Source organism: Canis lupus, chromosome 25, assembly GCF_003254725.2.
Source record: "Canis lupus dingo isolate Sandy chromosome 25, ASM325472v2, whole genome shotgun sequence".
Classification (NCBI taxonomy): domain Eukaryota; kingdom Metazoa; phylum Chordata; class Mammalia; order Carnivora; family Canidae; genus Canis; species Canis lupus.
The window spans coordinates 27,894,243-27,920,772 of record NC_064267.1 but is presented as its reverse complement, the minus strand read 5'-3'; the positions used below and the strand labels follow the sequence as shown (position 1 = coordinate 27,920,772).

The 26,530-nt window shown below is 39.0% G+C and overlaps 1 protein-coding gene across 10 annotated transcripts in view; it reads left to right on the top strand.

The window, feature by feature from the left end:
* The window catches only part of MSRA (methionine sulfoxide reductase A), a 433,824-nt gene that overhangs the window by 147,317 nt on the left and 259,977 nt on the right, over positions 1 to 26,530 (top strand). For 7 of the 10 annotated variants that reach the window (XM_025462943.3, XM_035720981.2, XM_025462939.3 and 4 more), the window contains exon 2: positions 22,517 to 22,585. The exons of 2 other annotated variants lie outside the window; for them this stretch is intronic. In XM_025462943.3, coding sequence (XP_025318728.1) covers positions 22,517 to 22,585 — 69 coding nt within the window. Of the gene's footprint in view, positions 1 to 20,351; positions 20,389 to 22,516; positions 22,586 to 26,530 lie in introns of those variants that run through there. One more of the 10 variants, XM_049101178.1, reaches the window with a different exon arrangement.

The window sequence follows — 26,530 nt, the reverse complement described above, 5'->3', positions numbered from 1 at the left end:
TGTTTCTTTCAGTAGGGACTTATATTGAATTTCAGCTTTAGCTATATTTTTCATCTCAACTAGATTTTAAAGACACGGGCAACTGCCAGTATACTATAGGGGGGTGCTTTGGAATACTTCTTCAGCATGAGAGCTTGAGCAAAGGGTACAGTTAGCTGTAAGCTATCTTCTTTTGGCCATAAAGACCACACAGTTGAGCCCTCTCCACTTTTGGTCTCTAGGTGACCCACAGTGACCATGAATTTTCTGAAATTTGGCCAGTGATCTCTGGAGTGCCTTGAAAGTTTTACTGCTTATCAACTCTTAGGTACATCCTACAGAAAAAGCTCTTATAAAATGTTATGTCTATTTGTGGAATTTGGAAAGAAGCATAGGAAAGGAAGTAGAGATTTAAGGAGGAACTGATTCTTACTAGTAACCCTTCCCCTCTTCCCTGTGCTGTGTGTTAGGAAGCATGGAATGTTGCACCTAGGATAGTAGGTAGGTGTCTGACTAATATGCACACCCCTCTGAAAGACCTTCCACAGCCCAAAGGAGCACCTGTTTATTAGATTTCTGTATAAACTAGGGCATGGTAATCTGAGAACTAGAAAATTAGGTAGGTTACCCACTATAATACCAAGCTACAACTTCTTCCCCTGTATTTGTTCCTAAAGTGTTTGATTATATTAAGTATTACTAGCAGGTGGTAATTGCTTGCTATTATTTTTAAATTAAGCTGATTACGTTTTTCAAGTGTTTTAGATACAAATTATGTTGTCTTGCCAGCATGGAGCTTATACTCTGGTTCTTTCTATTCAGAGGCAATTCTGTAGTATTTCTACGGTACTAAAGAAATAGAACGATTGTTATTCAAACCTTTAATATGATTATACATGTAAACTGGAGACACATGGAATTTAATTAACCAATTTTAAAAATGATTTATTTATTATTTGAGAGAGAGAGAGAGAGCATACGGCGGGGGGTTAGGGGGGGTGGAGGGGCAGAGGGAGAAGGAGAGACAGAATCCCAAACAAACTGCTGGCTGAGTACAGAGCCTGACTGGGGCTTCATCCCATGACCCTGAGATTATGACCTGAGCTTAAATCAGAAGTCAGACATCTAACTAACTGAGCCACCCAGGTGCCTCACAAGGAAATTAAATTAAATGAGTAGGTTGGTTCTCTGGAACTTTGAAAATTATGTGCTGGGAAGGATAATCTTTTCTGTTTGCTTTATGAACTTTGAGTATTTCTATTTTTCTTTTCAGAAAATTAGGGAATATTGATATGTTTAGGATTTCTCATAAGATGTAAAAAAATTTACTTTAAAGGAGTTTAAGACTCAAGGGAAGTTGCAGAAATAGTACAGAGTTCCAGTGCGCCCTTCAACTAGCTTCCCTCAGTGATAATATCTTATGTAATCACAGTACGTTGTCTGAACCAGAAAAGTCACGTTGGTATAATGTGATTAATTCAAATATAGACCTTATATGGATTTCACATTATTGAATGTACTTTTTTTCTAAGTTTAGTTTCCAATTGATTTCTGCAGTGGTATGTTTCATGTGGATGACATAAAAACAATGGAGAGCCATATTCAGGTTGTGAGCACTCCTACATTTACATCTACAATCCCTTTCAAGCTAAATGTTATGTAAGGTGTGATGTAATGTTGAGGTTTACTTTGTCCCATATGGATGTCAAGTTGTTCCAGCACCATTTGTTGAATAGACTACCCTTTTCTGATTGAATTACCTCAGCACCTTTGTCAAAATGCAATGCACTCTCTATTCTGTTCCACTTACTTATAGGACTCTCCTTTTGCTAACCCCACACTGTTTTGATTATTAGAACTTTATAGTAAGTCTTAAAATTAGGCAGTAGAAGTCCTTCAACTTGGATTTCAAGTTGTTTTGGCTATTTTATTAATTTTTCCATTTTTGTTGAGATACAATTGACTTATAACATTGTACTAGTTTAAAGTATACAATGATTTGATATATGTATATATTATGAAATGATGACCACAATAAGTTTAGTTAGCATCCATGACTTTATGTAGTTACATTTTTTTTCTTGTGATGAGAACTTTTAAAATTTACTCTTAGTCACTTTCAAATATACAATACAGTATTTATTATAAACTATAATTACCATGCTATACGTTACATCCCCAGAAGTTACTTATCTTATAACTGGAAGTTGGTATCTTTTGACCACCTTCACTCATTTCCCTAACTCCTTACCAGCTACCTCTGGTAATCAATTTATTCTCTGTTTTATATGAGTTTGATTTTTTTAGGTTCCATATTTTTTAAAAACTATTTTATTTATTTATTCATGAGAGACACAGATCGAGAGAGAGGCAGAGACACAGGCAGAGGGAGAAGCAGGCTCCATGCAGGGAGCCTGACATGGGACTTGATCCCGGGTCTCCAGGATCACACTGTGCTGCAGGCGGCACTAAACTGCTGGGAGATCATACAGTATTTTTCTTTCTCTATTTGACTTTTTTCACTTAGCATAATGCCCTCAAGTTCTATCAATATCACAAATGGCAGGATTTCCTTCTTTTTTATGTATGGCTGAATAATATGCCAGTGTATATACATACCTTCACCAATGGACATGTTGTTTCCACATCTTGGTGATTGTTAATGATGCTGTAATGAATTTGGGAAGCAGATATCTCTTTGAGTTAGTGCTTTCACTTCTTTTGGATATGTCCCCAGAGAGTGGAATTGTTGGATTATGTGGTATATCTATTTTTAATATTTTGAACAACCTCTGTACTGTTTTCCATAGTGGCTGCACCAATTTATATTCCTATCAATGCTCAAGAGTTCTTTTTTCTCCATATCCATATCAACACTTCTTATCTCTTGTCTTTTTGATGACAGTCATTCTAACAGGTGCCAGGTGGTATCTTACTGTGTGTGTGTGTGTGTGTGTGTGTGTGTTTTAAGTTTTTAATTTTAATTCCAGTATAGTTAACATACAGCATTATATTAGTTTCAGGTGTATAGTGATTTGACAATTCTATGCATTACTCAGTGCTCATGATGATAAGTGTACTCTTTAATCCCTTATGTCCTCTACCCTCCTACACACCTCCCTTCTGATAACCATCAGTTTGTTGTCTCTAGTTAAGAGCCTGTTTCTTGGTTTGGCTTTTTTTCTCTTTTGTGTTTTGTTTTCCTCTTAAATTCTACATATGGATGAAATTAGATGGTATTTGCCTTTCTCTGAGTGATTTATTTAGCTTAGCATTATACTGTCTAGCTCTATCCATGTTGTTGCAAACAGCAAAATTTCATTCTTTTTTATGGCTGAATAATACTCTATTTTATACATATAGCACATCGATTTATCAGTTGATGGACATTTGGGCTGCTTCCATAATTTGGCTATTGTAAATAGTGCTGCTATAAATATAGGGGTACATATGTCCTTTTGAATTAGAATTAGTGTTTTTGTATTTTTTAGATAAATATCCAGCAGTACAATTACTGGATCATAAGGTAAAGGTAGTTCTATTTTTAAATTTTGAGGAACCTCCATACTATTTTCCAGAGTAGCTGAACCAGTTTGCATTCCCATCAATAGTGTGTGAGGGTTCCCTTTTCTGCATTCTTTCTAGTACTTGTTATTTCTTGTTCATTGTGATTTTGATTTGCATTTTCCTGATGATTAGTGATGTTGAGCACTTTTTCATGACCTATTGGCAAGATGTATGTCTTCTTTAGAAAAATGTCTGTTCGGATCCTCTGCCCATTTAAAAATCAGATTTTTTTTGCTATTAATTTACATGAGATCTTTATATATTTTGGATATTAACCTCTTATCAGATATATATGATTTGTAAATATTTTCTTATGTTGCCTTTTCATTTTGTTGATGGTTTCCTTGCTGTATGGAAGTTTTTCAGTTTGATGTAGTCCCACTTGTTTATTTTTGCTTTTATTGCCTTTGTGGCCTTTGGAGTCAGATCCAAAAATTTAATTCTAAGACCAATGTTAGGGAGCTTACCATTTATGTATTTTTCTAGGAGCTTTATGCTTTGAGATCTTACATTCAAGTCTTTTATCCATTTTTAGTTAATTTTTGTGTATGGTGTAGGTAGGTAGGAGAGTCTAGTTTTATTCTTGCCTATGACTGTTCAGTTTTTCCAGCACTATTTATTTAAGAGGTTATCCTTTACCCATTAAGAACTCCTTTATTGGGCAGCCCCGGTGGTGCAGCCCTGGTGGCGCAGCGGTTTAGTGCCGCCTGCAGCCCAGGGCGTGATCCTGGAGACCCTGGGTCGAGTCCCATGTCAGGCTCTCTGTATGATGCCTGCTTCTCCCTCTGCCTGTATCTCTGCCTCTCTCTCTGTCTCTATGAATAAATAAATAAAATATTAAAAAAAAGAACCCCTTTATTATTTTTTTTTATTTTTTATTTATTTATTTTTTTTATTCATGATAGTCACAGAGAGAGAGAGAGAGAGAGAGAGAGGCAGAGACATAGGCAGAGGGAGAAGCAGGCTCCATGCACCGGGAGCCCGACGTGGGATCCGATCCCGGGTCTCCAGGATCGCACCCCGGGCCAAAGGCAGGCGCCAAACCGCTGCGCCACCCAGGGATCCCCAAGAACCCCTTTATTGTAAATTATTTGACCATCTATGTGTGGGTTCCTTCCTTCCTTCCTTCCTTCCTTCCTTCCTTCCTTCCTTCCTTCCTTCCTTCCTTTTCTGTGTGTGAGAGAGTGAGAGTGGGGGGGGGAGAGGGGCAGAGGGAGAGGTACAGAGAGAATCTTAAGCAGGCTACATGCCCAACATGAAGCCCGATGCAGGGCTCAATCTCATGACTTTGAGATCATGATCTGAGCCAAAATCAAGAGTTGAATGCTTACCCGACTGAGCCACCCAAACACCTGTGTGTATTTATTTCTAGGTTCTCTATTCTGTTCTATTTTCCTGTGCATCTGTTTTTATGCCAATACCATACTGTTTTGATTGCTGTAGCTTTGTAATATAATTCAAAATCAGGAGGTGTGATACTTCTAGTTTTGTTCTTCTTTCTCAAGATTGCTTTGGCTCTTTGGGATCTTTTGTGGTTCCATACAAATTTTAGGATTATTTATTTTACTTCTGTGAAGAATGCCTTTCGAATTTTGATAAGGATTACATTGAATCTGTAGATTTCTTTGGGTTATATGTACATTTAACAATATTAATTTTTCTACTCTATAAGCATGAAGTATCTTTTTATTTGTATCTTTTAGATTTCTTTCATCAATATCTCAGAATTTTCAATGTACAGATCTTGTTTTGGTTATCTTAAGGCTTTTAATTTTCTATTTAAATTTTAGAATCAACTTCTTGGGGTTTTCATCTGCGTTATGTTAAACTCTAAATTTATTTGGGAGAATTTACATCTTAAGGATACCAAGTCTTCTAATCTACAAACATGGTATATTTCTCTGTTTATTTTGATATTTAAAAATTCTCTTAGTAATGTTTTCAGGCTACAGGTTATATATATATATATTTTTAAAAAATCTCCTTAAGTGTTTAATGTTATTTGATGTTATTACAAATAATACTAAATATTATTTAATACTACTACTTTAATACTACTTACATATTTTTTCAATTTCCTTTTATCTGTTGTAACTAGATAGAAATATAGTGTATTTTTGTATGCTGACGTAGTAAGTCAGTGATCTTGATAAACTTACTTATTAATACAAATAACTTATTGATAAATTCCTTAGAGTTTTTTATTTTCACAATCATGTCATTTACATATAAAGATAACTTTTCCTTATCTTTCCTTTTTTATATGCTAGCTATAGAATTTGGGTTGCTATTCATTATCAAATTCTCTTTTTAGTTTACTGAGAATTAAAAAAAAATTATGAATTGGTGCTAAATTCTGTCAAGTTTTTTTTTTTAACAGCTGTTGAGCTGATCATCTATTTTTTTTTTTCTTTTTTAGTCAGTCAGTATGGTAAATTACACTGATTGCATTTTTTTAATGTTGAAACAATTTTGAATTCCATGGATTAACCTCACTTGACCATCATTATTATACTTTTAAAATATATTCCTATATTTAATATTTATTAAAGGATTTTTGTGTTCATAAGGAGGATTTGTCTTCTAGTTTTCTTCTGTCTTTGTTTAGTTTTGTTATCATGGTAATGCTGGTCTCATAAAATGAGATGGGAAAAATTCCCTCCTCCTTTATTTTTTGAAGGACTATTTCTATTACCACTGTAAATAGAAATAATCCAGCCATCTCTTCCTTAATGTATCTAGAATTTCCCAGTGAATAAGCCCAGAGTGTTTTACTTCAGATTTTTTATTCAGATTTTTCTATTTCTTTTGTCAATTTTTGTAATTTGTGTTTTGCAAGGTATGTTATTAACTTATAGCCTTTCAGCTCTGAATACATCATTCTGAATATATTCGCTGAAAAACACAGGAATTTCTTTAGTATATTTCTTTTAATGTGAGCATGGTGCTAAGCTTTCTCAGTAGAGGGCACTAGGGAGATTTTGTGAGAGGAAGAACCTCTCCTGACATTTTTGGTATGGGCCAGGGTTGATAGTGTGAGTGTGAGGACCTCCGGTGGAGCATATCCCAGCCACTGGCCCAGAACTTTAGTCCCTGTGCGACTTTACAGCTTTAGCCTGGTTGTAACTTCCCTGCATTTCTCTTGACAAGCTCTGGAAACCAGAGCTCCTGTACTGTCCACATGCTCTCAGAGTCCCTGCAGACACTCTAAAGGCCTCTTGGGTTGTTTGGACCTTTACTGCATACTCATACCACTGGTTTCTGATTGCCTGCCTTCTGGAAGGGGGCCTGTTGCTTGCTTAACATCTCCAGGTCAGTTCTGGTCTGGCCAAATCAGTGAACTTCTCTGCTATTCAGTGGTTTACCTGCAACTTCTCCAGTGAGGTTTGAACCTGTCCAAATCCATCCTTCCTTCAGTAACCTTAGCCCTAGAATGCCATAGAGATTTTAAATTGTATAGTTGCTTTTTAATCATAGTTAGTGTCCTTTATGTTAGACTTCCCCTGTTTAAACTACTATATGGTTTCTGTCTCCTGATTGGATCGAGACTTCTGCACAGGAACTATTTGAGTTGAGACTTTTGTGACCTGTGGATTTTGTAGGAGACATTGCTACATATTTACCCAGTACTTTTGCTTCTCCCTTCACTCACACTCTTCCCTATATGTTTTAACCTGGGATTTAACCAAAGTGAAGGAAGGGAAGACCAGAGTGTGAAGAATGATATTTCTCCAAGAACTGAAATTTAGCAAATAATGAGCCAAGAATATGGTTTCCTACACTACTGGAATGATCAGTTCCAACCTGACTCTTACAGTGTTTCATGGCTGTTGGCAGGGATGTTCAGAATTTCTTGAGGTACAGGAAGCACAGGATATAATAGGATCTTACTATTTTTCTGCTTAGAATAGATGCACTATGATCTTAAACTGCTATGGATGAAGTTATCCAGGCTAGTAAAAAACCTAGTTTAATATCAGCAACAATTTTGATTTTTAGATTTGATTTTTATTGCCATAGAAAAGGGGAAAAACTATTTCTTAGAGATACCACAGTAAATAGAAATAATCCAGCCATCTTCTTACTTCAATGTAGTTAAAGAAAACAGCACCCAAATTCAACCAACCAAACAAAACCCCATCAAAATACAGAACATTTTCTCCATTGCAGTTAGGGCCTTTGGCATGAATTTAAAGTTAGCTTTCCTGGGAATTTTGGAAAAACATTTTTCTTCATTGTTTTCATAAGCCCTATGAGGCAGAGATATAACTTCCCCAAACAAAACAGCAGGAAAAGCAACTAACAATCCTCTGGATAATGCAAATGAATAAAAATTGCCAGAATTATTTTAGAAGTGCTAAAAGCCTTACTCTGATCTTTTATACACTATTCCTAGGCTTTAGTAGTTCAGGAATGCCTGTTTTAGCAATCCCAGCACACTAGGGAATGAAGTTTGTGGAGAAAATAAATTACATAGAGATAGTCTCCAACTTAGAAATGGATCACATTTTCTGGAGTTGATTTGTAAAGCAGCTACTGAAATAACTTTTTTTTTTTTTTTCTGTAGAAAACAGCTCTCTGAAAAATGGTTTTATTTCCTGGTTTGTATTATCAGTTGTTAATTACTAAAAATTACATTATTTTTCCTTTATTAGAACATGTTTAATGTATTAGTTATCTACTGCTACATAATCAATTATTCCCAAACTTAGCAGCTTAAAAGAACAATCACTTATTATCTCATAATTTCTTTGGGTCAGGAATATGGGTGTGGCTTAGCTGCGTGCCTCTGGATCAGTGTCTTTCATGAGGTTTCAATTAAGGTATCAGCTGCGCTGCATCTTCTGAAGTCCCAACCAGGGCAGGGGTTGGGGGAATCCGCTCTCAAGTTCACTGAGACTGGGATACAAATGAGCTTGAGAACGGTTCTTCCCCAGCTGAGCCTTTGGATGAGACTGCAGCCCCAGCCAACACTTTGATTCCAGCCTGCAGGAGAACTTGAGCAAAAACTACCCAGCTTTACATTCTTATCTGAAATGAGATCACTGCATCTAAAATGTACCTCATTTTGAAAGTGATTCTTGTGCAACAAGGGATTTTTTTTGTTCTCTTCTCCTTGGGAGAAAACGTCCTTTCCACAGTGATAAAGTAGAGATTTCTTTCTATAGTTGAGTTAGTAGTTGAGCAGCTTGGAAAAGTAGGGAAAATGTTTTCTTTTCTCTATTTGCAGCCCCTAACCAACTTGACCAGTATGAAAGGGTGTGTTCTTGATGTTTGTAGGGTAGAAGGTAGAGTATATTTTCACAGTGAGGCAGTATCCCAGAAACAATGTTTAGACTCCTAGGAAGGAGTTCTATTTGAGACTCATTATAGGTTGAATAGGCCCTTGTGGGCTAGCTCACTACGATTTATAGCAGCATGTTCCTGAGAAAATGGATTCTAGATCCTAGATGTCCATCTTATAAACATACTTTTGAAATGCAACTCATTTTTAAGTTGGGGACTTGCTTATATTTCACTGGGTCCTCAGCTACCTTTCCACATTTTGAACTATTAGCCTTTTGGGAAGATAAAGTGACAGAAAATAGAGATCACTATAATTCACTCTTAGCACTAAGAGCCTGGCAGACCTATCAAGACATAATCTTGGTCCTGATCAGATTTCCTGCAGGGCCTGCACTGAAGTCCCTTTATAGTTGAGTTATGCCAGGCTATAGTCATCTTCTCCTTTTGTGGGATTCTGGGGTCTTAATTAGGTATTTCCAAAAACACTTGATCAGATTTAGTACATAAAATGGTTTTGGCCTGTCTTACACCTCCTTTAGCCTGTATCTGTACAGAAGCCAATGGCCTTCCACCTGAGAGAAATACCATTCAGGGCCCTGAGTGGGTTAGTGGAAGGCTGCTTGCCTTGGCTTCCTGCATACTTGATATTTTCAGGCATGGCTCTCATTTTATTCAGCATTACTCCAGTCAATCATTAGGGAATTCAACTAGAAATCAGCCCATCACTTGAATATCCAAAGGTCTGCTTGAGCATATATTCAAGGAAGAGAACTAAATAGGCTTTGCATTGCCACCTCCAAATCTCTATCCCTTCATTAGGTTAGATGAGCAAAGGCATGTCTTAAGAGCCATCCTTATCTCCATATAACTCCCTTGAGTTAAGATGTTCAGTTTTGTATCACTCTTTCATGGGAGACAAGTATTAAAAAAGTCATAAAATGCCTTTCTATGTCATTTATAGAACTGTAGTTGAAGATTGTGTCCACTGTGTTTCTTAATATGAATATGTACTGGGTCAGCCAGTTTCCCTTAATCAGCCATGTGACTAAGCCTGCTCTCTCAGAATGACAGATCCTTAAGTGAAATTTGTAGAGTAGATGAGTTACATGTGCTGCTTCTCTAATAAGAACTGGATTAAAAAAAAAAAACTTCACTGACTTATTGAAAATCAGTTGAAGCCTTCATAGTAAAAACTTCATTTATCTTTTTTGAGAGAAATAGAAAATGTTTCAACCACTTTTAAAATTAGGAATGGTGAGCATAATCTCTATTCAGTAAATCTAAAATAGATTTTAAAATACTCTTATCTTCTATTGTGGAGGAAAATTACAAGGGAAGAGGAAACAGGATGAGAAGCAGGAGAGACAGAAATAATTAAAATATGTGTCAAATTCCAGAAAGGCAAAATACTGGCTTTCTCTCTTTTTCTCCCTCCCTCTCTTTCCTATAAAAAAAATGGTAAATCTGGAAACACCTTTTATTTTAAGTAAACAATGTTTAAATTTCATCCAAAATTTGATTGATCCTCTTAAAATCCTTTCCCTTTTAAAAAGAGGACAGCTAACATATTGCTTTGGAGAATGCTGATCAATTTTAGGGAGGAAATGTAATGATATCTATATCTTGAGGACTTTTAGGATGCTGTAAACTACAGAGAATTTGAAAGCTTGTTGCAGACGGTTTTGCTGAGATCCAGGTGAGATCGTCTTTGGCATTTACCCCAGGCTTAGATAAAATGTCATCATCAGGCTGATCCAAGCTCAGAGGTTGCTTGCCTGCCATTGACCACCTTGTGTCTCATTGTGGCCCTCTGCCCTGGGAAGAAGCCCTTGGGTTGCAAGGGTAATCACTGGGTAGTGAAGACTGGGGACATTTAAAATAATTTTTTATTTCTATTTTTGAAAGTGTATTACATCACACGCACCATAGTTCAAAAAGTAAAGTCAGAGTGTTAGAAAAATTAACTGTAGCACATTGTACACATTATCCTGTTCTTTGATTCCAAATCCTCCTCAATAAATGGTGCATTTTGTAGATCTATGTCTATACCTATAAAGTTGTCTCATTCTTTATAATGGTTGCATATTATTCCACTGCATGGATTATTTAATGCAAAAGGTTGGTGCCAATCGTTTTACAAATGATTCTGAAACAACTTTATACATGAGCACAATGTACTATAGAAGCTAATCTCTAGTGAATCTTGTTAATGTTTAGTGTTAATGTTCTATCTCTTTATCAATATCTTATTCCCCTTAGAATCTTTTGTCTCTTTCTCCTTACCCCCAACAACAGATAATAATTTAATAAATGGAAAGCTTATTGATTTTAATGGAAGCTAAATTGATATTTGTTTGTATCTATGACTCTTCCTCTTTCTTGCTAGAATCCCATATTTAGCTATATCTCCTTCATTTTTAATGTAAGAAGAGAGTTGAGACAAGTTACATAGGCTTATAACAACATACTCTGTTTTTGATTAGGAGCTTCCATTTAGAAATAAAGTAATAATTCCTTTTCATGAAAGAGCAGCAACAAGAAAGCAGACAGATCTGACCTTACCCTGTAGCAGGCCCCTTTGTAGTGCTGATGGAGAATGTTGGGAGGAAAGGTTGGTGTTGGTCTGAAACAGATTGCAAGGGGAGGTCTGGGCGGGTCAGGCTCAGCTGAGCAGAGGGCCTGATCATTTATCACTGTCAGAGGGGTGGGGGTGGAGGGAGGAGGAGGAACTAGAGCATCTCTCCCCGTTGGCTGATTGACAGCTGACAGCACCTCATGCAACCTCCAGGCCCACTATGTGCCATTGAGGGGCTATGTGCTTCCTGCTGAAGGCTGCCAACATGTTCACAAGGAGGAAGAAAGAAGGCCGGCTGCATGCTGTGGCTGCCCCATTTCCACGTGGCGTACAGAACCATTTGTAAAAGCCGACTTAATGGTATTAGAGGCATACAGCTAGGCTCCAGAGTGATACCAGCACTCTAGTAAGGGTTGAGGAAACCCCTCTGTGGTCTCATGCCTTAATCACATTCACAGGACTTAGATACTCTGTACAACATTGATTACTTCAATGTGGCAGAATTGACATTGACAAATGCTGGGGAAATAGTAGATAATTTTGCTTCGCCTATGAGTAAGGGACCAAAACAATGCAGCCAGGGAAGCTGGGGTCCCCTAGAAGTCTTTGAAGGGCAGCATTTAAAAAATAATACTAAAAAGTATGATTTCTGCATGCCCCTTAAGAGTTTTTTTTTTTTAAGATTTATTTATTCATGAGAGACACACAGAGTTATGTTAACATCGATCTTACAAATCCAAAATATGTTTTAGGATCAACAGGAAGCATGCACCTTAGACTAAAAGAAAAGCATTGTGGGGGCAGCCCGGGTGGCTCAGCGGTTTGGCGCCTGCTTTTGGCCCAGGGTGTGATCCTGGAAACCTAAGATCGAGTCCCATATCGGGCTCCCTGCGTGGGGCCTGCTTCTCCCTCTGCCTGTGTCTGTGCCTCTCTCTTTCTCTGTGTCTCTCTCATGAATAAATAAAGAAAATCTTAAAAAAAAAAAAAGAAAAGCATTGTGATTTACTGTCACATTGTTCAGTACCACTATTTTCAACACTCTTATTCACAGAGATGTCATATTCATCGGGATGACATATAGATTTTAATCCTTAAGATAAACTTATTTTATTTTATTTTATTTTTATTTTTAAGATAACTTTATTTATTATTTATTTATTTATTTAGATAACCTTATTTTATTTTATTTTTTTTAAAGATTTTATTTGTTCATGATAGACATAGGGGGAGAAAGAGGTAGAGACACAGGCAGAGGGAGAAGCAGGCTCCATGCAGGGAGCCTGACGTGGGACTTGATCCCGGGACTCCAGGATCGCACCCTGGGCCAAAGGCAGACGCTAAACCGCTGAGCCACCCAGGGATCCCCTATTTTATTTTTTGAAATAAATTTATTTTTTATTGGTGTTCAATTTACCAACATACAGAATAACACCCAGTGCTCATCCCGTCAAGTGCCCCGGTCAGTGCCCGTCACCCATTCACCCCCACCCCCCGCCCTCCTCCCCTTCCACCACCCCTAGTTCGTTTCCCAGAGTTAGGAGTCTTCATGTTCTGTCTCCCTTTCTGATATTTCCCACACATTTCTTCTCCTTTCCCTTATATTCCCTTTCACTATTATTTATATTCCCCAAATGAATGAGAACATATAATGTTTGCCCTTCTCTGATTGACTTACTTCACTTAGCGATAACCTTATTTTAAATGGAAATTCTATTCTCAAGATTAGCTAATTTTGTTGTCATTAGGAATTATCTGTGTTATGAGGGGGCAGGGAGATTTTTATAAAAGTCAGGTGGAAATTGTCTATCAATTAATATTATATGCATGTCACAGATGCCTAAGTTAGACATGGTTCTTAAATGTAACTAATGGGGCACCTGGGTGGCTCAGTGGTTGAGTGTCTGCCTTTGGCTCAGGTCGTGATCCCAGGGTCTTGGGATCAAGTCCTGCATCAGGCTCCCCACAGGAAGCCTGCTTTTCCCTCTACCTATGTATCTGCTTCTCACTCTGTGTCTCTCATGAATAAATAAATAAAATCTTTAAAAAGAATAAAGTAAATGTAACTAATAGCATTACAAAGTAAAAATGAAATTTGTCTAAAAATGAAATAAATGATGATGGAATGCTTTATTGGAATAATGTAGCGTGGGAACTCATGCTAGTCTGGTGATAGTGGGGTAACAGGATATGTTAAGAGCTGTAGGCAGTGCTGCTAATACAGAAGCCTTGTGTCGGTTAAACCTGATCAGCAGCCCTAGAAGTTGGTGGTCTGTGAAGGATGAAGAGAAGGCAGACATTGTCTTACTATTTTTGTGTCACCAACAACAAACCCAGTGCCTGGCACATGACGAGTATTCAGTAGTTGTTTTCTGAACTGTGGTGTTATTGGGGCAGAATGTGGATCCCTGTGCTTGGACTTACTGAGGAAGATATGCCCTAAGTCCCTCTGCCAACCTTCATTCCGCCTCCCCTCACATACCTATTTATGAGTTCACTTGCTTGCTTATGAGCCCTACCCAGGTGAGGAACAAGTCCGAGATGGCCCTCATCACAGAGTGTCTAATGGGCCTGTGATACACCTGATTTGAGTTAGTCTAGAAGTCCTAGGACAGTTCCAGTGCTCATTACTTAGGGTGCAATATCTTAAGGAGCAAGCCAGAGAGTTCATGGTATTTAAAACTGCAAAGAAAAGGGCGCTTTGGTGAGGTCTTATGTGATTAATCAGGAAATAATATGCTCATTGGTTACTTTCATTTAAGAGAGTTTTAGGCTTTCTCTACTCAAAACATTTAGATTTTATAATTTTCAAGTAGACCTAATAGGATCTAGATTTCTTCTATTTCAAGTTTGCCTTTTAGTTTTTTTCTGCTTATTGTAGTTTACTGATTATCAAGGAAATATTTGCTCAAGAAAAATTTGGAAATGGATAAAAGTGTAAAGATGGAAGAAAAATCAGCCATAACTCGGCATATACACGCAGCCACATAGACTGTTGTACCGTTCCCTTCTGGTCATCTTTCTGTGCCTTTGTTCTTAATTGAATAGGATCCTTTTTTAGTATCTTGCTTTTTTCCCACTAAATTCTTATTCCTATTTCCTGATGCCATAAAAAAAAACTATTTATGATCATACTTTAAAAATTACCATGCAATATTCCACTTTAAGATTGTGTCATAATTTACTTCATTATCTCCTTTTTGTTGGGTCATTTAGGTTGCTTACAGTTTCTCACTATTATAAATAATTCTGTTGTAAGCATCTTTGCACACCTTTGGTTCAGTTCTAATTTCCTAAGGTAAATATCTGTACTTAGAATTATTAGGTCAAGGACCTAAATGCGTTTGATGGTCTTGATGCATATTGCTGGATGGCTTTCCAAATAGATTGTATTCTATTGTATTGAATTCTCACTTCCATGAGTTGCATCTGAGAAGGCCCGTCTCCCTACACCTTCATTGGTACCTAGCACTGATTTGTAAATTTGCCATTTTCATGACTTAGAAATGATATCTCAATGTGGTAGGGATCTACTCGTGCATTTATTTGTTATTTATATATTTAGAGATTTTTCTATCTGTGATGCCTTTTCTGTCATTCTCCACTTTCTCTGTGGCAGTGGGATGGCTGTGGCTGTCTTTTACAGAATTGTGGAAGCCTTCTTTGGCACATGGAGAAGTCTTTCTGATGTCAGTTTCTAGGGGCCCCAGCTTGCCTGGTGCACTGTTGTTGTGGGTACTCTGTGTTCACTTTCCCTCACTCTCCAGGTCAATCCTGTGGCTTCTGGGAACACAGGAGCATAGTAGGACCACTCTAGGTCAATTTTTCTTAGGAACAAAAAAGGACCTGTGTCTGAGGGGATGTGCATATGGTGTGTCTGCTCTGGGTTTGTAGTCACACTCGTGGTCTTGTGCACCGAGCAGACCTCAGAAAATATAGCAGGCACTTCATGAACAACAAGAATGTCCCATGCTTGCATCATGTCATACTCTTCTTAAAACACATTCCTATCTTCAGCTCTCTGACTCTTTCAACTGGAAATCTTCCCTTAGGTTTCTCTCAACAAGTTTGTGGTTAAATAGAGATTCTTAGTGTAAGATCCATGAAATTTATCTTTGCTCCCACAACACCTAGTATCTGGCATGTACTAAACACTCAAGATGTAATTGCCAAAAAAAAAAAAAAAGATGTAATTGCCAGTGGGTATGAGCCAAAGACCTCACCCATAAGTATTAGCTTATGCTTCATCAACATGTGTTATTGTGTAGGCTGGGGTTTAGGAACAGGTAAGAACCTGCCTTGTTCTGCCCCATTCTGCTCTGACATTGTCAAATTCGGGCTTCTGCCGCGGGACCCTGGGAGGTTTGGGGGCTGCCTGAGCTGGGGCATTGGCTCCTTTACTGGCCAAGAGATGCAGCTTAGGTTTGCTGTGCACAGAGCAAAGAGAGAAGAGAAGGAAGAATGGTGTTGGTGGGTGGGATTTAACTGGAGGAAGGACAACGATCAGGGCGTGAGGGTAAAATCCTGAATGGTATATAAATTCTTTTCTTAGAGCTACAATCTTAAACTGTTCCATCTGATTTCTTTTGCTTTTTGTATAGCTCCCACTTATATATAGTTGTTGGTCACCACGTGAGGAAGACAGTGAGGGTAGCCTTCCCTTCCTCCTTGAGCTTTGAGAGGAATGCTCTCCTCTTTGCCCACAGCAGTTGAGGACTTTTGTCTCATTTCCAGCATTGCCTTTACCAGAGACTCCTTGCTAGCCTCTCCTAGCTGCAAATTCCATCTGCCTCTAGCACGCACCTCAGCAGTCAGTAAGAAGGACCCAGACTTCTCTGGACATAGGATAGGTGGAGAGTAGAGGTCGGCCCGCAGGCTGAGTAGTGTCCCAGCAACTTGCCCACTGCCTTGTAACTGCCCAGCCTTCCTCTCCTCACATGCAGAGTACACTTTTAGGGGGCAAAACCCGTTCTTGGTTGACTTTCACCTCAAAACATCACAGTCAGAAGTTATAGAAAATTATGTAAAGGGCCACAGTATATAAGAACAATATGGAACCACAGTGCCTCTAGAAGCACCATTACCTCTCTTTTCCTAGTGGACCTGTCCCATATTTCAGTGACTGGGTGACAGATGCATCTTTAGGACTCTGGCTCCTCTTTCTCTACAGTCAATGCTCACAGTAATCAAATCAAATCATGCTATAGAGGGCGCCTTGGCAGGACTAGGGCCCAGAATGCTTTGGTCAGTGTGATCCAGGGTCCTTCTGCTAGAGGCAGGAGAGGCTGGTCAAAAGCCAGGGCTTGGGGACCAAATATGAAACCTGCTTAGTTCCAGTCTGACTTGTACCTTGAGACCCTGGGAATTTGTGACCTGGAGAAAAAGCCACAACGAAACAGACAATGAGAGGCAATGTGAGACTATATTTTGTTGTGGGCTTGATGGATTTTTGACAGATTTTTATTACCACACGAATAAAGGTACTTTTATTACTCTAGCCCCAAACTGAAGCTAATCACCACCAATGAGTTTTGTAGCAGCATGAATGATGGGTAGTAACACTTGAGAAGTATAGGCTGGGTTTTTGCAGGGTTAATAGCATGACTGGGAGGAGCTTCCATTGTTAGCTGACAAGTAGGCTTTAGTCGGACACAGGGCTGTTCCAATCCTGGGATGGTTCTAGGTCCAGTAGTTGAGTAAGACTCCCTACTACAAGGTTAGCAACAGCACAGTTCCTGCAGTCTTGAATTTGGTGGTGTTGCCATCATTACCCAGACTGGAGGAGATTGGCCCTACAGGAGAATAGTCAGGGTCTGGGGGCCCACCCTCTAGTCCCTCACTTCCATGCCATTTACCTGCCTCATTTCCGCTCACTCTCCTCACTCGGAAGATAGAAGTTTTAGCTCTCTCTGTTTCGGCATAGGACATTATGCTAATCACTGGTTGGTTTATGTCTGAATTTGTATTATTACAGATATATTATTGAATAATTTCATTGTATTATTTTCAAAGAAAACAGTCATAAAGCTTCAAGTGCATTAGATATTCACAAAACAAAAGAAAAAAAGAGTGCTCATGTCATCTTCTAAAGCTTTTAAACATGTCCCCCAAATCCCCTTCAACATCTCTCTGATAGTTGACTTTGACCCAATCTTGCTCTAATTAACCTCACTGCTCCATAAGCACTGGGCTTTCAAGATAAATGAAAATCTATTCCTTGTCCTCATATACCCTTGACTGAGGACACGTCATGGCCATCAGCAGAGGTTGTCCTCCTGGAGCATGTGGCTTTGGAATGTGCCCCCATGGAGTGGCGGCAGGGATATCTTCCCGTTTAGCCAGATTGGAGGCATCCACCCTGCTGTGGCTGAGCAACAGATGTCCCTGTCATTGACCCTCTCCCGTCTCCATTTCATGCTCTGCCGGTAATCAATAGTTAGTATCCAATGAATGAATGATTTTTCTGTTTAGTCAGTTTGATTGTTCCTGTGGTGACATGTGCCACCAATTTTGAAAAAAAAAAAATTATAAATGCTCACTAGGTTCCCAAATTAGCCCACCCCTCCCCCTAGTCTTAATGACCTATGTAATGTGTTTAAAGGATCTCTGGTTCTTTGGCTCCCAAATACTTGCCTCAGCAGTTTCAATAGGAAAATACCCTCAGAAGCTAAACCTCAATTTCTAGTAGAACTGCCATGGCTTGATTTTTAAGAACTCACCATTCTTACATCATGGAATGGAAGTAGCACTTAGATTTCCCCCTTTTCTTTTATCCCTAAAGCTATATATAGAGTTTTGGAGATTTTCAAAGGATTTTTTAAAATTGCAATTTATCATATAGAAACAAGAAGGAAATGGCTTCTTTTTTTGTCCATCTTTCTGTTTTATTCACTTAGACCAAGAATGACAAACCAGGGGCACCTGGGGGGCTCAGTGACTGAGTGTCTGCTTTTGGCTCAGGGTGTGATCCCAGCGTCCTAGGACCGAGTCCTGCATCAGGCTCCCCGCAGGGAGCCTGCCTTTCCCTCTGTCTATGTCTCTGCCTCTCTGTCTGAGTCTCTCATGAATATTTAAATAAAATCTTTAAAAAAAAAAAAGGAATGAAAACCAATTTCATCACATATGCACATATATCTAAATAATAAGGGACTCTGTGGGATGGTAGGTTAAGAAAAGATTTCCTGGTCCCATTTGGAGATCAAGAAGGTATGCTATGCTTGATTAGTGATGTCTGCTATGAGCACGGAAGTAGAGGAAAGGTATATCATGTGCCACGAACTTGAGTCAGGAATGACTAAGTCAGGAATGACTCAGATCTTGTGAAAAATAAAGTTGACACATAGATGAGAACACTATCTAACAGTTAGGGGGTGTTTACTATGTGTCAGGCACTGTTCTAAGTGTTTTACCTATATCAAAAAATTTAATTCTCAAAGCAGCCAACAAGGTAGGTACAAATGAGGAATCTGGTATAAATGAGTAAACTTGAGGCACAAAGAAGTTAAGTAATGAAGCCATGTTCCTACAGCTAGGAGGTGGGACGTCTGAGGTTCAAAATCAAGGCAGTCTTGATCTAGAGCCCGAGTCCTTAAGCTGCTGACACTATGCTATCTCTTCTTGGCTAATGCTGTGTCTTTGCTGTCCAGGAACTGACTCAGCTGCAGTTCAGAAGAAAATGCCAAATTAGCTTTATAGATCCTGTTACTTTGGGCCTTGGGCTCTAGAATAAAAGATAAGACAGGATCCAAGGGGATCTGAGCATCCAGGAGAGGGTTGCGTATGAACTTCCTCCTTCCTCTCCACTTCCAGTAGCATTTCTAGTCTTCCTGCCTCCACAGGCACTGCCACATTCTCAGATGAGGGTAGGTGAATAATAGGAAGGGGAGAGGTGAAGACATTTATGGAATGGAACAGAGAGGAGTTCCTTGGTCTCTGGCACCTGAATGGGAAAACTTCTTTTGGGTGGCCATTTTCAATGATCATTTTGTGTTAGGGACAATTGTACATATGAAGAAAGATATGTCTTTAGTGTATGCAATAATATATCCTTCATAGTGGCTGAAGAGAGACCTTTTAGCATTGTTTATGTCTTCCTTCATTAATTTAACAGCTACTTATTGAACACCTGTGCTTTGTGCCCTATTGAGCAGGGGCTATCAAAATGGTGACCCAAAGGAGCTATAAGCCATGTCCTTCCTGTGCTGGTAGTCTCCTTGTCCAGGTAATGACTAAGTGTAAAGTGCAGCTCTGGTGAGTGCTGTAGAAAATCGTTGGTCCCAAGAAAGCATTAGTAGTAGAGGGAATGAGGGACTCAGGTGGTCGGACCACATGGGTCCTCGAAGGCCACATTAGAATTTTGACTTTAGCCTAAAAAGCAGTGGGAAGCCATGGAAGGTGGGGGAGGAGGTTGGGGAGTTTGTGTCATAGAGTGACTTTGTCTTTCTTTTTGAATGATTAATTGTGTTTGAACTGGTAAGAGTGGATTGGAGAGGGGACATAGATGACCTAGAGGTATTTATAGGAATCCAGGCAAAGAGACCATGATATAGGCCACAGTGGTTTAGTGGTAAAGGGAAGAAGTGGAGGGATTCTGGATGTCTGGAAGGTAAAACTAGCTAGGTTTGGTGATAGATTAGATGTGGATAGTGAGGCTTCAAGAACAGGCAAGGATGCCTAGAAAGTAGGACAATAGTCCTATTCCCAGGGGTGGGGTTGCTGGTAGGTGGCCATGTTTGGAGTGGAAGGTCATCTTGTGTTGGAGGTGCTTTTGAGATTAGAAGTGATGTCATATAGGCTACACTTTTCATTGTAAATGTGTATTGTTTGGGCCGGGCTATGAATAAGCCTTGATGGGTTGGCCTGGGAAATCAAGTACTATGGGAAAATTTTTTTAATACATAATTTTGTTGTTTCTTAAAAATCTGAACAAACATATTTTCATTTAGAGAATGAGAATCTAACAATGACAAAGGAAATTATTAAAGGTAAATATCTTGCATGATCTCCCTTGTTGTTTTCATTCTTGTGTGTTTGTCTGCTAGAGAAACATTTCCCTTTTCCTATAAGCATTCATATTTTAATTGTCATTGCAGTCTACATCCAGTGTTGTAATAGGATTGTTTCACTTATTATCTCAAGTATTTTTTCACATTTTTATATGTCTTTCAAATGCCCTATTTGAAATATGTTGCATAATATTACATGTGTTAGATAAATCACAAATTATAATTTTCTAAGCAATGTTAGTACTTTTGGATTTGAATTGATTTTAAAATTTTGTTATTACAAGTAATAAATATTATATGTATCACCTTCTTTTTTTTCCTCTCGTATTATTCCTTTGGTTGAATTTTTATGAGTGGGATTAGTGGATCAAATAGTTTGAATGGATTTACAACTCTTGATGTGTGTAAAGACAAACATTTTTAGAGCCATAGGCAGGCACTGTGGGGTGCTGACCATAGAATAGAACTGTGACTTCCATGTCAGGCCTTATCACATTTCTTTGGATTCAGCAACCAATGGTTCTAACGATATCAATGAGTGCTTGACAAGGTCCTGTGGTCACCTGGGACCTGGGCTGGTCTCTTCCCTCCTTCCAATGTTTTCTGTTACTAAGATAGTGCCACTATCCCTGAAGAACCAGTGAGAGTCCCTGAATTGATGGTGTCCTGAAGATGTTGTCTAAACTCCACTGAGCCTCATAAGGCTTCAGGTTCTAAAAGACTTGCAGTGTGCTGTAGAGGCTGCCTGGAGTTCCAAGAGTTTGGATTAGGTTCTCAAGACCTTCCATGCCCTGGTCCCTGCCTACCAATCCATCCTTCATTGCCACTGCTTCTCAACATATCACCTGTACTATGCCCAGATGAGAGTCTTCTGGCCTGAGCTGATGCTTCTGTCACATCCATTCTGGCTCTCATTCAGGTTGCTTCCTCACTCTCTGCCTTTCGAAACCCTGCCTCTTCTCTAAGACTCTGCGCTGGTTGCACTTCCTCCACATTGCTGACTCTTACCTCCCAGCTTGCTATTTCTCTGCTGTGAACTCTTTCTGTACCTTTAGTCCTCATTCCAGGACTAACAAATAATTGTAAGCTTTCTGATAAAGTTTGACATTCTTACCTCTTGAAGGTAACCGCACTCTCCACGAGGGCAGGAACTGTGTCCTACTCTCCCTAGCCCCCTTAGAGCCTAGCTCTAGTGCTGAGCCCTATGCCAGTGTTCCATAAATCTAACAGGACCCAGGACATCACAATATATGTATTAGAGGACGCAGTGTCAAGGATTTTCAGCCATTCTTTTCATTTTCAACATAAATGCCCATATCAAAAAATTGCTGAGGATATTAGTAAAATATACTTAGATGGATCATACTCAGATATGCTCTGTCTGACTGCAGTTTGGGGGGTGATGAGAACAAGTTAATGCTGGAAAACCATAACCTGGTCACCTCTTATTTCTAAGTTCTTAATATGCACAGGGTGGGAAGGATGATTGGCAGAGGGAACAAGGGTGGATGAATATTAGTAAGAAGCATTGGAAGGAATATCCCATCTGGTCTTTAAGAAGGCAAATATCTTTGGCTCCTGGAAACAGTGCTTGAATTGTAGTAAAATGGTGTGTCCTGCTATTCTGTTTTTTGAAAAGTTGGCTCCAGTGCTACCCTGCTGTCTTCACAGCTCACTTCATTGATTAGGTCAGTGTTTTGATAATCAGGAGTCTTCAGATGAAGCCTCCCCAATTTCCCCTGGAGCCCTGAGATTCCCTTGTTCTTCAGAGGCTGGCCTGGTGCAGTGAGGCCTCTGGCTAGGAGTCAGGAGTTTTGGGGCTGGGCTGGCTCTGCTGCCACCAGCTCTGCACAAGCTCAAGCCTTGGCGTCCTCATTTGTAAAACTACATGCTTGAAACTAGACCATCTCTAGGCTCTTCAGTAACTGAGATTAAAAACAAAATAATTGAAACTCTCATAAAAGGGTAAACTTTGGTGCCATTTTTAACTAAAAATGAGAAATAGGCTCTTTGACACATTTAATGACATGTGTTAGTATGTGTGTGGAACTTTACACTTAACTTGTATTTCTTTCTTTCCTTCTCTCCCTCTTTTTTTTTTTTCTAGCCAAACATCATGTCAATGGCAATAGAACAGTTGAACCTTTCCCAGAGGGAACACAGATGGCTGTATTTGGTAAGATATCAACTCTGAAAGAAAACCCAAATTGTGTGCAAAGACTAGTGCCAAATTTCTGAGTTTTAGCAAGTGTCCTCAGGGCTTCAAAATCTGGGCTCTTCTAGATATTTACAAGTCATTGGAGCCAAAAAAACTATCGAGTTCTTAGAATTTCTGGGATCAGAAAAGCTTATTCTATAGAATTTAATATGCTTTCTTTTCTCACTTTGCAAACCAAATATCAAACTGTGTATTTGCTATTTCTTACGTCCACACTGTGAATTAACCTGATAATTTACAGTTTTGAGTTTTTCTTTCCTAGAAGAGTTTTTTTTTTACCCCGTACATTGATATGTAATTTTGTCAAAGGCTGGGGTTCAAGTAGTTTTGAGTTGTTATTCCACAAAAATCAATCTAATTGAGTAATTTCTTCTTCTTCCATTATGAACTTAGCATAATCAATTAAAACATCTTAAACAGAATAAAGTCTAATCTCGGAGTATATATTTACGATATACAATTATTTGGTTGAGCAGAACTCTATTAGATTCCGAATCTTTTGGTGATGAGGTCGTTTTTAATTCATGGTTCCTTCCTTCCATGTTGAATGTCACCCATACTTCCTTCAAAATGTCTCTAACCTGGCACTTATTTTGCCTGCCTACCTCCTCTTCTCCCTCCTTCCTCTGTTCCTTCCCTTTTCTTTCTGACATCCTCTTCCTTTTAGCCTCCGCCCTCCCCCCATCCCTCCAGCAATACACTGGGCACCCCCCATGGCCTGTCTCTACTTACTCTTTCAGGGATTACTGCCTCTGTCCTCTGGATTTTCATTTTCTCCTAGCTTCTGGATCCTTCCCATCAGCACTTATACAGATTCTGTGATCTGTCCTATTCTGAAATCCTGAAGTCCTCTGACTTTATACCTTCCTCTAGCTTCCATTCTACCCTGATCTTGATGATGGTCTCCTACAAGGGCCTTTGATGTAAAACTGCTTTAAGCATGGAGGTGTCTTTGAGCTGGAAATTAGCCTCAGGATGACCCATCTCTAAATTAGCCTATTCAGGATATAACATTAGCTTATTCACAGAGATGGAACCAGAATTAGTAATCAATGATGATTAACAGTTGCAGAGTTATGAAACAGGGAGCTAATTCTGCCTAGGTGTTTGTAAATCTTGCTCTGTATGGGCTGTCACCTTTTAAAATACACTGATCAGTGGTTAGGAATTATTATGCTCAGAAATTTAAATGAAGAATTTGATTTTGGAGTAAAAGAACATAATGGACACTCTAAAAATGTGTGCTAAATATTTAATTTGTTAACTTTCCTCTGAGGACTTATGTTCAGATGATGCCATTTTATTGGAGTTGTAGGTTTAGGATTGTTCCCAGGGGATGGCAGATGTCACATCAGTGCTCAAAGGGTTATTTTGATGATCTTTTTGTCTTTCAGATTTTTCATCCCCAGGCATGTTAGAAATTCAGTTCCATGTCCTATTGGGAAATATAAAACAAGACTGACCTATCTTAGCAGGTTTCCCTCTGTTGTGTTATTGGAGGAAAGCTTCCTTCCCACAGGAGAGCCCCAGCACAGGCAGGCAGTGATGTTCAGCCACAGATTTGGAAGTATCAGTGAATAAAGCTCACTGATGAGATTATTATTATTATTTGTCTTGGTTTTGGTGTATAGGGGTTTTCCTAAGAATCCTAAGCCATGGTCTTCAGTGTTTGGCTTTGGGCTTTGGGCAAGCACGTTCCCCTCTCCAAGCCTTGGTTTTTTTCACCCTATAGAATAAGAGGGTTGACAGGGTGCTCCGACACTTGCTCCTTTGCTTCTACATCTTACATATTCAAGACCGAAGGCTCATCTGGCAGCATGCAGTCCTCAGGAAACCCACTGTGAATGGCTAAGGTGTGTGGCTTTTAAAAGAGATGAATCATGTTTAATTTCTACAAGTGCAGAATTCTATAGATCATAAAATACAGTATCTTTTGACATCCAATAATTTTTACATTATTAGAACTGCAGTTTGGCTCTTACACATGCTTAAATTAAGGTCTCTATTTGGGTTAAGTATGTGCAAGCATTTTATATTAATGTTTTAAAAACTGTTCTCATTCCCTGTTGTCCACCTGGCCTGCAGTAGAGAGAAGCAGCAGATGGTTCTGGGGGTGGGCTTCTCTCATTCTGGGTTGTTTATAGCTCGACTGAAAAGGTTAAACCAAGTATATAGCACTTGGCTCTTTGACATATGTTGGACATTTAATCCTCCTGGCACCTCGAAAGGCTGGTAGGAGTATGTAATCCTCTTCGCAGAGTGCTCACGTGACTTATCCGAAGTCACTCAGCCAGTGATATGATGGAGAGAGAATTTGAGTCCAAGTCTAACTGACCCTGAAGCCCACGCTCTTTTTGTGATGCCCCCTGACTCTTAGTACTGATGGAGGAAGCCACGGGCAAGTATGGTAGATGCAGAAATGCCTTTCAGCTGGATCTATGCACGAAAGCATGATTTCCAGCCAAGCCAATTTAGCAAATTGATTTGTAAATTTCTGTGAATTCCCAGAGTGCTCTGAAGGACTCTTGAGTTACAGCTTTTGCTGGGAAAATAGTATTGGAATGACTTCTCCTACTATTTATCATTTTCCCCTATTTGATGTCAGTAGCATTTGTTGATGTACAGGAGACTGTCTTACATATACTTGACTGTGAGTTCACCAAGGCACCAGTGGCACTTTCTATTTGTCCCAACCCATTCTTCATCCTTGCAAATTTTAATATTTTATGACAAAATAGTATCACCACTTTCAGTTTTATTGTCTATTGTTTAATCACTTGAATGTACTTTACAGAATGCTGTCTACATAGGAACTTTCAAATTTAATCCACTCTGAAAATGGTCATTGAACTGCCATTAGGCATTTAGAGTGGATAACGTAAGGAAGTGTAGCGCAAGGGACAGGGTATGCTCCACTGTGAAAAACATATGAGTTTTTGTCATTATATCAAGTGACCAAAGAATATATAGGTGGTCCTTAGTTTCTGATATATAATCTTCACAGATTATTCTTAGGCTAAGATGTTCATTTTTTTTCACATTTTCTTTCATGGCCCATTTGTTAGTCCTTGTCTTGTTTTTGTGTGGTCACAGTTCTTAAGATTCTTTGTTGCTCTTTCTGTACTCTGCACTTTAGGACAATGATAATGAAGGTAACAGGCTTTGCTCGCCCAGTGGGCTTCTCCTCGTCTGTGTATGATGCTCTCTTTCAAGTCAGCAGGAGCCTTTTTCCCACAAGCTGGAGAAGCAGAACTGAACATTTTGCAATTACTTAATGTCTTTGTTCCTGGTGGCTGAGAGTGCCCTATGGCTATTGTCCCTTTAATCCTACAACAGCCCTGTGAGGTGGGCACTATTGTGCACTGTTAGAGACAGAGAAACTGAGGCACCCAAAGATGAAAGAAATCTGGTCAAGTGGAGGGAATGCTTTCCCAGGCACGAGGACATCCATATTACATTTGCCAGCATGCTGTGCCTGACTGAGAAAGGTTCTCTCTGGCTCTCAATAACTTAATGAAAGTGACATCCCGTTGGCAGTGAGCCACTCCGTCCACGCAGAGAGCACAGGCTCCAGCTTCTCTGTTGTGGTGGTTTTTAAGCACCGGACAACTTTTCATTTTATTAAAAATACTGCGTAGTCAAGAAGATGTCTCATTTCAAAATAAAATAAAAACCTATTAATTAAGGAAAATGCAGAGAAGTCAGGAGTTGGGAAGATTTGTGAATTTGGGAAGATTTTTAGTATAATTTTAAACAAATGAAATACTTGAGTTTAAAAACTTTAAAATACAGTACTTTACCATAAAATTTATCATTCAAAGTAGGATGCTTCTGAGAGTGAATGGATGCTGTTAAAATTATGTTAAAACAATGAGGTACAAACCTGAAGGACTTCAGACAACT